This window comes from Lithobates pipiens, unplaced genomic scaffold, assembly GCF_037356315.1.
Source record: "Lithobates pipiens isolate NorthernLeopardFrog02 unplaced genomic scaffold, aLitPip1_a1.2 Scaffold_22, whole genome shotgun sequence".
NCBI lineage: Eukaryota > Metazoa > Chordata > Amphibia > Anura > Ranidae > Lithobates > Lithobates pipiens.
The window spans coordinates 90,998,959-91,011,938 of record NW_027507784.1 but is presented as its reverse complement, the minus strand read 5'-3'; the positions used below and the strand labels follow the sequence as shown (position 1 = coordinate 91,011,938).

Below are 12,980 nucleotides of genomic sequence, written 5' to 3'. Positions count from 1 at the left end.
GCAGACACGGGGCTTATAGCAGATCAAAGGCAAACCGTGATCGTGATTCAGCATAAAGGACACAAGCTGGACAACAAACATCCCATAATCATTGCTAGAAGTTAAATACTGCATGCAATAAACATGCCACTATCAAATAAGCAAAATACGTTTAATATTTAGACAGTATTGTAATTTGCTTGTTTTCTTAAGTTCTGTGTACTTGTTCCTCCTCTAGAGGGTCAAAAGGTTCAAGTAAGTTAGAAGTTGGGCACACTGCGCTGGATGCAGAAGAAGATCCAATGCTTCTAATATGAAAATTAAATCATCGGTATTGTCCTTTTTAAAGCCATTTTACAATTGGTAGTCATTGGGAGAAGGGCCACCTTTACATTGGTGGTCAGAGTAGAAGGCTCCCTTTGCATTGGTGGACAAGGCCCCACTTACATTGGTGATCAATGCAGGGCAGTGCTACCACTAGGAAAACTAGGCAGCCGCCTAGGGCGCACTGCTGCCTAGGGCACCTGGCCACTGTTGTTCCTACTCTCTTCAGCAAGCAACTAGGTCTCAGCATCAGCAAGCAGCCACCCGCTCTGTTCGCACATAGACTCCCGAATGAATGGAAGCAAGCAAACATTAATTAATGGGCGCTGGTAGGCTGCATTGATGGGAGCTGGTAGGCTGCATTGATGGGAGCTGGTAGGCTGCATTGATGGGAGCTGGTAGGCTGCATTGATGGGAGCTGGTAGGCTGCATTGATGGGAGCTGGTAGGCTACATTTGATGGGCACTGGTGGGCTGCGTTTGGGTGCTTCATTAAAAAGCTGGGGCATACGTGAACAGGGCAAAGTGGGTGGAGTCAGGGGTGGAGCCAAAGGGGGAGGTGGCAAAATTAGGTTTTGCCTAGGGTGACAAAAATCATTGCACCAGCCCTGGATCAATGGAGAAATACCCCCTTACGTTGGTTATCAGTAGAGAAGTGCCCCCTCCCACATTGGAGATCAGTGGGAAACTGCCCCCTTGCATTGGCGATAAGTGGAAAAGTGCCTCCTAACAATGCTGTTCAGAGGAGAAGCATTCTTTTACATTGGTGGTCAGTGGAGAAGCCCCCTTACATTGTTGGTTGGTGTAGAAGGCCTCCTTTATCTTTGGTGGTCAGTGGAGAGGGGACCTGCTTTACATTGGTGATCATTGGGAAAGTTCCACCTTACAAGTGTGCTCAGTGAAGTGCTCTCCTGCATAGATGATCAGTAAAAAAAAATAAAAAAATAAAAAATATCCCCTTACGTTGGTGGTCAGTGAACAAAGGCTTTCACACTTGTCTAGAGGGTCAAAAGGTTCAACTAAGTTAGATGTTAGGCTGCACTGGATACAGAAGAGTATCCGATGCTTCTAAGATGAAATTTAAAGCCCCTTGATATTGGCGGTCAGTGAATGGCCTCTTCTTTGATGGTTAGTTGAGAAGACCCACTTAAATTGATGGCCAGTGTAGAAAGCCCCCTTTCATTGGTGACCTGTGGAGAAGCACCAGATTACGTTGGTTATCAGTTTAGAAGTGCTCCACCCTATATTGATGATCATTAATAAAGTCTTCCTTTCATTGGTGGTCAGTGGAGCAGTGTTAATTTAGAATTTCGTCAACTAAAAATTTTTCGTCAGATGCCTTTTTACAGTAACGAAAAGGTACACTACATTTTCGTCCACTGCCAAAAACTAGGATGAAAATCAATTACATTTTCATTAACAAATTAAAACTAAATTAAATTGTGAGGCAGGCACGTTTACACGGAACTCCACCTTCTTCCGCTCCCAGCAAGCAGTCCGTAGCGTTCTTCGCTTAGCAGCAGGTACCAAACCAGCACCACAGGTGTCCGCATTCCCAACGAGAGTCCCACTCCCAATGACGACCGTCCAGAGCAGAGAGGACCGTGAGTGTGGCCATTACAATTACAAGCCTCCCCTCTTGGTCCGACCACCGTCCAGAGCACTGTGTGCATTGCAGGCCTCCTCTTACAACTGGCATCCAGAGCACTGTACATTACTGGCCATTCCTCAGACCTGAGACCACCATTTAGCACTGTGCAGCATTACAGGCCACTCATACCACCATTCCAGAGCACTGTGCAGCATTACAGGCCACTCATACCACCATTCCAGAGCACTATGCAGCATTACAGGCCACTCATACCACCATTCCAGAGCACTATGCAGCATTACAGGCCTCTCATACCACCATCCCGAGCATGTGCAGCATTACAGGCCTCTCATACCACCATCCAGAGCACTGTGCAGAATTACAGGCCTCTCATACCACCATCCAGAGCACTGTGCAGAATTACAGGCCTCTCATACCACCATCCAGAGCACTGTGCAGCATTACAGGCCTCTCATAACACTATCCAGAGCACTGTGCAGCATTACAGGCCTCTCATAACACTATCCAGAGCACTGTGCAGCATTACAGGCCTCTCATAACACTATCCAGAGCACTGTGCAGCATTACAGACCTCCTGAGGCGGACCACCATCCAGAGCACTGTGCAGCATTACAGGCCTCTCATACCACCATCCAGAGCACTGTGCAGCATTACAGGCCTCTCATAACACTATCCAGAGCACTGTGCAGCATTACAGACCTCCTGAGGCGGACCACCATCCAGAGCACTGTACAGCAGTACAGGCCTCCTAAGACCATCCAGAGTGGCTAGATCTGTATCTGTGAGTTTGTTCAAACCTTAAACAAAACTAAAACAATTGCAGATGACTAAAATGGAACCAAAACTAAAATGGCATTTTAGTCAAAAGATTATAACTAAATCAAAATTCAATGCCAAAATTAACACTGTGGAGAAGTCTCCTCACGCATTTTTGGTCAAGGGAGAAGGATCCTATGCTAGCTGTATATGCTGATTGAAGGACACACAAGACTTCTCCAATGGAGCAACATAACAAGGTAATTTATTGCATATTACCTTATTTGATATGTTGCTCCTGTGGTTAAGCCCTATGTGTGCCTCAAACAACATACATTTGTTTGCTTCTCCTTTAAGTTCAGAGCAACCAGGCAAATGTTTGGCATTTTGTTCCATGTCTATCAATGAAATAATATATACACTGATCAGCCATAACATTACGACCACCTAACATAACCCTTCAAGGCATGGACTCCGCTAGACCTCTGAAGGTATGCTGTGGCAGATTGTTTAAGTCCTGTAAGTTTGCGAGGTGGGGCCTTAATGGGTAAGACTTGGTTTTCTAGCACATCCCAAAGATGCTCGATTGGATTGAGATCTGGAGAATTTTAAAGACCAAGACAACACTTCAAAATCATGATAATGACCCCAAACACACCTCCAAGATGACCACTGCCTTGCTTAAGAAGCTGAGGGTAAAGGTGATGGACTGGCCAAGCATGTCTCCAGACCTAAACCCTAATGAGCATCTGTGGGGCATCCTCAAACAGAAGGTGGAGGAGCGCAAGGTCTCTAATATCCACCAGCTCTGTGATGTCATCATGGAGGAGTGGAAGAGGACTCCAGTGGTGACCTGTGAAGCTCTGGTGAACTCCATGCCCAAGAGGGTTAAGGCAGTGCTGGAAAATAATGGTGGCCACACATAATATTGACACTTTGGGCTCAAATTGGACATTTTCACTTAGGGGTGTACTCACTTTTATTGCCAGCGGTTTAGACATTAATGGCTGTGTGTTGAGTTATTTTAAGGGGACAGCAAATTTACACTGTTATACAAGCTGTACACTCACTACTTTACATTGTAGACAAGTGTCATTTCTTCAGTGTTGTCACATGAAAAGATAGAAGAAAATATTTACACAAATGTGAGGGGTGTACTCACTTTTGTCAGATACTGTATATTGTGTCTGCTGTTCAGCTCTGAGCATGACTCTGCCATTAAATTGTCCCCGCACAGCCCGTGCCGGCTCCTGAGATGTCTTAGGTGAGGAGGAGTTAATCTTGGGTATTGTCTCACCCACGGTAGTGAAAATAGCACAGAACGGAGATGGATTTTAATGTTTTCAAAGAGATACTGGAAGAAGGGGGAGAGAAATGCCCAAAATACACGTCTCCTGCGGCCCAGAGGACACATTAGTAAAAGACAGCAGCTTTAATGTGGGAAATGGAGCGGTAGACAACATTCTGTGTGCCCTGGTGCAGGGTTTCCGACTTTTATTGTTATTCGCGCTGGCAGGACTGGGCATTGTCTGGGCATCTCAGATTAATTGGAAAATTTATAGTACGCCGCAGCTCTGTCGCTGTTGCATTGTTCAGTGCAAGTCACTGACCGCAAACTGACTGTTATATAGACATCTCTATGTGTGAGCAGATCTGTCTAAGCTCCATGCTGATCACTGACAGTTTAGTGTTAAGTGAAAGCTGCGTCATGTCACCTAAATGTCCTGAATGCCTTTGTGGTAATTTTAACCACTCCAGAGGATCCCCCCCCCCCCATGACCAGGCCATTTTATGTGATACGGCACTGCGTTTTCTTTGACAATTGCGCGGTCGTGCAACGATGTTCCCAAATATAATTGATTTCCTTTTGTTTCCCCACAAATAGAGCTTTTTTTTTGCTGGTATTTCATCACCTCTGTTTTTTTTTTTGCGCTATAAACCAAAAAAAATAAAAAGACAGTTAAAAAAAATATATATTTTTTTTACTTTCTGCTCTAAAACGCATCCATTAAAAAAAATTGAAACAATCTAGTTTCTTCATCAGTTTAGGCCAATATGTATTCTGCTACATATTTTTGTTAAATAAAATAAAAAAAAATAAAAAATACCGTATATACTTGAGTATAAGCCGCCCCTGAATATAAGTCGAAGCACCTAATTTTACCACAAAAAACTGGGAAAACGTATTGACTCGAGTATAAGCCTAGGGTGAGAAATGCGCAGCTACTATAAGTGGAAAAGAGGGTCAACAATGCCCATTTGAAGCCTCACTGTGCCTTTTTGCAGCCATAGGTCCCCCAAACTTCAAACTCGGTAGTTAAAGGGATTGTAAAGGGAATTTTTTTATTTATTTAAAATACAAACATGGTATACTTACCTCCACTGTGCAGCTCGTTTTGCACAGAGTGGCCCCGAACCTGCTCTTCTGGGGTCCCTCGGCGGCTGTCTCTGCTTCCTCCCGCAGATGCTTCTCACGTTAATGCGAGCTCCCTCGCATGGTGAGAAGCATCTGCGGGCGCGCTCCCGTGATACAGCCGGCGGCTATAGCCGCTCGCTGTATCACATGGCCCCGCCCCCGGCGTTCCGCGTCAGTGGATGTGATTGACAGCAGCGCGAGCCAATGGCTGCGCTGCTTTCCATCCATCCACTCCAGCCAATCAGCGACCAGGCTGAACGGTGGAAAGGACGTCGGGGGACGAGCGTGGGATTTTCGAGGGGTCAGGTAAGTAAAACGGGGAGACTGGGGGCGCCGGGACTGTCAGATGTTTTTTCACCTTAATGCATAGAATGCATTAAGGTGAAAAAACATTTACCTTTACAACCCCTTTAAGTGTTCCTACTACATATCCAAAGCTGGGGTTCCTAGCACCAAGTGGCCCAGAGATACGGAGCCCCAAATTTGGCTCAGAGAATGTCGAGCACTTTTCTGCAGCAGAGAATGACATTTTGCGAACCGACTTTGGGGCCCCGTATCTCGGGGCCACTTGGTGCTAGTAACCCCAGCTTTGGATATGTTGTAGTGCTAGTTCCACTGTGTTTGCACACCGAATTTCTAGCACCAAGTGGCCCTGAGATACGGGGCCCCAAAGTCGGTCTGGAAAATGTCATTTTATGCTGCAGAAAAGTGCTTGACTCGAGTATAAGCCAAGGGGGGCATTTTCAGCACAAAAAAAAGTGCTGAAAAACTTGGCTTATACTCGAGTATATACGGTAAGTGTATATTGATTGGTTTGTGCAAAAGTTATAGCATCTACAAACTATGGGATATTTTTATTTATTTCTTTTATTTCTTTTTACTAGTAATTGGGGTGATCAGCGGGACTGCGATATTGCAGAGAACAAATCGGACACCTAACTGACACTTTTGACACTCTATGGGACCAGTGACACTAATACAGTGATCAGTGCTAAAAATTTGCACTATCACTGTACTAATGACACTGGCTGGGAAGGGGTTAACATCAGGGGCGATCAAAGGGTTAACTGTGTGCCTATCCAGTGTTTTCTTACTGTGGGGGAGGTGCTTGTACTAGGGGAAGGCTTAGATCCATATCCCTGCTTTGCAAGAACACAGGATCCATGCCTTCTGTACTGACAACGGTGATCTGCCTTGTTTACATAGGGAGAACGCCATTCTCCCTCTGTACCGAAGGATCGGTGGGTGCCGGCAGACATAGAGACTGCGGTACCTCCCAATCAGCTTCTGCTCTGTATAATCACAGTGGGAGTGCATGCTCCCTTCCGCCAGCAGCGAGCATGCATGCCCCAGACCTGGAAGTGTCGGATCACGTACTAAGTGCATGATCCGGTGCCACTTTGCCTCCCTAGTTAGCTCTTAGGCCTCGTTTACACTGGTGGACATCTGTGCAGGGGGCTGTGTTTACCTGCACAGGTGTTCCATGCATCCCTGTGCTGACAGTCCCATTGTCAATTGGGATGCAGCGGCTGCTCCCAATTTGTCGGCTGTGCACATGCACGGCCCCAAGTGCACAATGTTTATGTTCGGAACCATGTATCCACATGGATGTCGTTTGGGAGCAGTGACTGTGTTCATGTAGCTGCTGCGTCCCAGTTGACAGAAATATGACTGGGGATGCATGGAACTCTTGTGCACCCACATTTGGGTAAACACGGCCCTCGGGACAGGTGTATACGAGGCCTTAAAGCAGTGTTTCTCAAACATTTTTGTCTTGCGGCATACCAAAAAGGGCACACACTCCTGGCACAGCACTATTGCACCAAGGCCCGGCCGCCAACAGGCCGCATATTTGCGTGTGCTCGGCGCCAAGAGGTTAAATGCCACCAAAAGAAAGCTGTGTCTCTAACAAATGATAAAAATGTCATATGAGTACAGTGTTGCACGACCGCGCAATTGTCAAGTGTGACAGCGCTGAAAGCTGAGAATTGACAGGAAGGGGTGGAAGGTGCCCGGTATTGAAGTGGTTAATGATATTTCTTATTTTTACTCTGTATTCCAACGGCTGTTTTTTTTTTTTTTTTTGTTTTGTTTTTAACACGTGACCAGCAGCAGAGGAGTAGAAGCTCCTCCTGCTTATGTTTCCCTGCAGACAGGCTGGGAGAGAGCTGGGTCATGTGACAACTAGATATCAATTAGGAAAAAGGTACTTAGATATTTTTTTTTTATTAAATAATTGCAGTGCCATCATCTTCCATACAGAAATAGAAGGGACAACAGTGTGTTTAGTATGACTTTAAAGAAGCTTCACAAACATTGTGGCTTGTATTTACCATATAAGTAAAAAAAAAATTAATAAAGAAAATCTACAGGCCCAACAAAGTTGCTGTTGTAGCACAGGCCGTACGATGCAGACGGTTTTCTCTGTTTTATCAGCTGTTGCGTCTTTTGAACAACCTTGACTTATTGTTTGTAGCAGAATGTTGGAGGAAATAGTTTTTGTATCCTCAGTCTCTGTATTCTCAGTCTCTGTATCCCCAGTCTCTGTATCCTCAGTCTCTGTATCCCCAGTCTCTGTATCCCCAGTCTCTGTATCCCCAGTCTCTGTATCTCCAGTCTCTGTATCCCCAGTCTCTGTATCCTCAGTCTCTGTATCTCCAGTCTCTGTATCCCCAGTCTCTGTATCCTCAGTCTCTGTATCCTCAGTCTCTGTATCCCCAGTCTCTGTATCCTCAGTCTCTGTATCTCCAGTCTCTGTATCCCCAGTCTCTGTATCCTCAGTCTCTGTATCCTCAGTCTCTGTATCCCCAGTCTCTGTATCCCCAGTCTCTGTATGCCCAGTCTCTGTATCCCCAGTCTCTGTATCCCCAGTCTCTGTATCCCCAGTCTCTGTATCCTCAGTCTCTGTATCCCCAGTCTCTGTATCCCCAGTCTCTGTATCTCCAGTCTCTGTATCCCCAGTCTCTGTATCTCCAGTCTCTGTATCTCCAGTCTCTGTATCTCCAGTCTCTGTATCTCCAGTCTCTGTATCCCCAGTCTCTGTATCTCCAGTCTCTGTATCCCCAGTCTCTGTATCTCCAGTCTCTGTATCTCCAGTCTCTGTATCCTCAGTCTCTGTATCCTCAGTCTCTGTATCCCCAGTCTCTGTATCCCCAGTCTCTGTATCCCCAGTCTCTGTATGCCCAGTCTCTGTATCCCCAGTCTCTGTATCCCCAGTCTCTGTATCCTCAGTCTCTGTATGCCCAGTCTCTGTATCTCCAGTCTCTGTATCTCCAGTCTCTGTATCTCCAGTCTCTGTATCCCCAGTCTCTGTATCCCCAGTCTCTGTATCCCCAGTCTCTGTATCCCCAGTCTCTGTATCTCCAGTCTCTGTATCCTCAGTCTCTGTATCCTCAGTCTCTGTATCCTCAGTCTCTGTATCCCCAGTCTCTGTATCCCCAGTCTCTGTATCCCCAGTCTCTGTATCCCCAGTCTCTGTATCCCCAGTCTCTGTATCCCCAGTCTCTGTATCCTCAGACTCTGTATCCCAAGTGTCTGTATCCCCAGTGTCTGTATCCCCAGTGTCCTCAGTCTCTGTATCCCCAGTCTCTGTATCCCCAGTCTCTGTATCCCCAGTCTCTGTATCCCCAGTCTCTGTATCCCCAGTCTCTGTATCCCCAGTCTCTGTATCCCCAGTCTCTGTATCCCCAGTCTCTGTATCCTCAGTCTCTGTATCCTCAGTCTCTGTATCCCTAGTCTCTGTATCCCTAGTCTCTGTATCCTCAGTCTCTGTATCCTCAGTCTCTGTATCCCCAGTCTCTGTATCCCCAGTCTCTGTATCCCCAGTCTCTGTATCCCCAGTCTCTGTATCCTCAGTCTCTGTATCCTCAGTCTCTGTATCCCCAGTCTCTGTATCCTCAGTCTCTGTATCCTCAGTCTCTGTATCCCCAGTCTCTGTATCCCCAGTCTCTGTATCCCCAGTCTCTGTATCCCCAGTCTCTGTATCCTCAGTCTCTGTATCCCCAGTCTCTGTATCCCCAGTCTCTGTATCCCCAGTCTCTGTATCCTCAGTCTCTGTATCCTCAGTCTCTGTATCCCCAGTCTCTGTATCCCCAGTCTCTGTATCCCCAGTCTCTGTATCCCCAGTCTCTGTATCCCCAGTCTCTGTATCCCCAGTCTCTGTATCCCCAGTCTCTGTATCCCCAGTCTCTGTATCCTCAGTCTCTGTATCCCTAGTCTCTGTATCCTCAGTCTCTGTATCCTCAGTCTCTGTATCCCACTAGCAGGCAGCTTGAAATATTGGACTTAGTGTTAAAAAATGGTTGGGGGGGGGAGCGCAAAAGTTATTACCAGTTGTGACCAGTCAGGAGCCGTCTTATATTCTCTGGGAAAATTAAACAAAAAATGGTTATTGTGGGCAATAACTTAATAGATTTTTAGACATTTATTGCTTCTAACAAGCTAAAGACCTTTGCCCTAGACCAGTGGTCTCCAAACGGCGGATGCAGCACTTTGCCTTTATCTGGCACTTGAGGCATTACTCTTGCCACTGATACCAACGATGGGGCAAATTTCCTGCCACTAACACTGACGGGGCACTATCCCTCCCACTGACACCAATGATGGGGCACTATCCCTCCCACTGACACCAATGATGGGGCACTATCCCTCCCACTGACACCAATGATGGGGCACTATTCCTCCCACTGACACCAATGATGGGGCACTATTCCTCCCACTGACACCAATGATGGGGCACTATCCCTCCCACTGACACCAATGATGGGGCACTATCCCTCCCACTGACACCAATGATGGGGCACTATTCCTCCCACTGACACCAATGATGGGGCACTATTCCTCCCACTGACACCAATGATGGGACACTATTCCTCCCACTGACACCAATGATGGGACACTATTCCTCCCACTGACACCAATGATGGGACACTATTCCTCCCACTGACACCAATGATGGGGCACTATTCCTCCCACTGACACCAATGATGGGACACTATTCCTCCCACTGACACCAATGATGGGGCACTATTCCTCCCACTGACACCAATGATGGGACACTATTCCTCCCACTGACACCAATGATGGGACACTATTCCTCCCACTGACACCGATGATGGGACACTATTCCTCCCACTGACACCAATGATATAGCACTATATCTATCACTAATACCTATGCAAGATGAAGGAAAACCTGCAACCATGGCCTGTTGGGAGTACTTGAGGTCAGGGTTGAGAAGCAGTGCTCCAGAGGACACATAGGCCAACGTGGAAGGTCATTTAGTGGCAGAAAAAAAAAAAAGAAGCCAAACGCCCCAGAAAAAATGTGTGCATGAGGCCTAAAAATATTTTTTTATATAAACCTGGAGATGAGATTGATTCGTCAAAGGCAAATCTTTTGTCAGCAAAGTTCGAATGGCCAATATTGATATCTCCGTCATCATAAACATTGGTGATACACTTTACCCTACAGCCTCGTCCAGCATGTCCTATCTCTCACTCCCCCATGAGAAGTTACATGGAAAACACATTCTCAGGAATTCTGCCTGGAAATATTATGGAAGATACTGTGTAGCATTGTTGGCTCTGTGTGCGTCCGATCCACGGGGACAAGTAAAGCAGAGAATAGGTGTTCGTATTGTAGCAGAGAATATGTTCTAGCAAGAATAAATCTATATATCTAATATGTGTTTATTGTACATAGCAAAGGATGATTTATGTGATTTGTGGCATTGTCAGTCATTTTTCATGTCTCACTTTCCTTAGGTAAAAGAGACTGAGTTAGGTGATAGGGAGGGCCGGTTCACACCACATGCAGTCCACTGCGTTTTTTTTCTGCATCAAAAACGCATGGAAAGTAGGTTCTGTGGTTTCCAATGGCATAGTTCACACCAGTGCAGTCAGTTTCAGGACTTTCCAGTTCCAGAAAAATAAGCAGAACACGCTGCATTTTTCCTGTACTGGACTGTACTGGAACTTAGTAAAATGCATCAAAAATGCACTGGAACGCCTGAAAAACACACCGGACCCCCAGTACCGTGAAAAAAAAAAACAGTAAAAGGGAAGAAAAAAAGCATCCAGAAACGCATCAAAAACGCACTGGAACGTGCCAAAAACACGTTATAAACGCGCATGCAGAAAGTGCATCTGGAACAGAACTGGAGTGCGTTTTTGTGGCGTGAACCAATCCGGGCTCTTTAATGCTGAAAAAATGCCACTGGAGTTATGTAGTCTTAAAAAGACAATAAACTGTGTTTTTGACTCTTGGACTCCTGCTGTCTATAGTTTATAAATGGCGTGGACATCAAATGCACACAAACACAATATAATACCCAGTTTTTTTTTTCGGTAGAATATAAAATGTGGGGTTGCATCGAGTAAATAGATGCCAAACATTCAAAGCCTTAAAAATGGCCTTTAAAGTCCTTTACAGTTTATCACTTTTACAATTCTGTTATTGGCCGTACCACACAGGCATCCACCCCCCAAAACCCCCCCCCCCCCCTTCAAAAAAATGGTGACAGAACAAACTGTGACCCACAGGAGAAGTACAGCCAAACAAGCTTTTTCTGTACTTCTCCGGCTACAACCTTCAGCGTGTAGCCACCAACCCACCCCCTCACCCCCCAGATCCCCTTTATACTTACCTGCACCGGAACTCGATCCAGTGCTGTGCCCAAGAGCAGTGGCTCTCTTCCTCCTTATAGGCTCAGAGACTGCAACAGGAGCCTTTGCCAATCACAACCAGTGAGGAGGGAGCAAGGGAGGAGCCAAGCCCATGCTCTCTATATGTCAATGGACACACACAGCATGGCTCAGGAGAAAGTGCCTTCATAGCAAGTTTGCTATGGCGGGGGGGGGGGGGGAGGGGCCAGGAGCGCCAGCGGGGACCCCAAGAAGAGGAGGATTGGGGCTGCTCTGTGCAAAATCAGTGTACAGAGAAGGTAAGTATAACATGTTTGTTATTAAAAAAAAGGGTTAACAATCACTTTAAAGCAGGAAAATAATGCTGTCAATAGAGAGCAGAGGGTTTGGAGCCTCTGTTGAGCATTTATTGCTGTGTCCCCGTTCAGTAGGAGATCTCTTATTTCCTGTCCTGGTAACATGTATGATGGGAAAGGAAAAGAATGGAAATCTCCTTAGTGGGAACATATTCAACAATAAAGAGCTGACAGAGTTTCTGACCCTTTCCAAGGGTTCTACGTTAAATGTGCCCTAGCACACAGTTTATTTTCCCTTGTTGCTTTAGTCTGATTAATAATCTCCCTGTATTTGAATTTTAATAGAAAATCCCAGGACTTTGCAGCTCATGGAACTCCCCAGGGTTCACCGACCGTCTGCAGCGATTGTATAGCACGGTGACTGCTGTAGAAATTAAGCCGAATCCGGAGGAGGAAGGTAAAATCACATACAGGCCAATCTTGTAGGTCTCTTCACATTGGTGCGTTAAAGTGTTACTAAACTCACAACAGTAAAAATCAGTCTGTAAATGTAGCATAGCATGCTTGTTATACTCACTGTGGAACGTAAGGGGTTAATATTCTGCATTGTGTAAAAAGACTATTTTATCCACAGATCATTCCTCCCAACTGTCCCTGATTTGGAGCAATGTCCCTCTGGCCCTCTTTCCCCCACATTTGTCCCTCATTTTGGTCTGATCTATATAGATTTATATAAAATGCACTTTTTATCTATCAAAAAGTGTTTCCCAGCGCTAAACCTTTCATCTGATTTTTAAATTGCTGCATTTGTAGATACCGAAAGCCAATGTAAAGGAATAGTAGTGGTAAAAAAAAAACACTTGTGGGTTTAACCAATCTTATTTTTTTTTGTACAATTCCCCTTTAAGGGGGTGTGGCAAGGGGTGTGTCCTATGCCTGCATACTTTTGCTGAT

The 12,980-nt window shown here is 45.8% G+C and overlaps 1 protein-coding gene across 3 annotated transcripts in view; it reads left to right on the top strand.

Annotated features, from left to right (window-relative positions):
* The window catches only part of NHEJ1 (non-homologous end joining factor 1), a 282,429-nt gene that overhangs the window by 199,731 nt on the left and 69,718 nt on the right, over positions 1 to 12,980 (top strand). For all 3 annotated transcript variants that reach the window (XR_013261792.1, XR_013261791.1, XM_077447878.1), the window contains exon 6: positions 12,372 to 12,483. Coding sequence is in view for 1 of the 3 variants with exons in the window: in XM_077447878.1 (XP_077304004.1) it covers positions 12,372 to 12,483 (112 nt within the window). In the remaining 2 variants the exon portion in view is untranslated. The remainder of the gene's footprint in view (positions 1 to 12,371; positions 12,484 to 12,980) is intronic.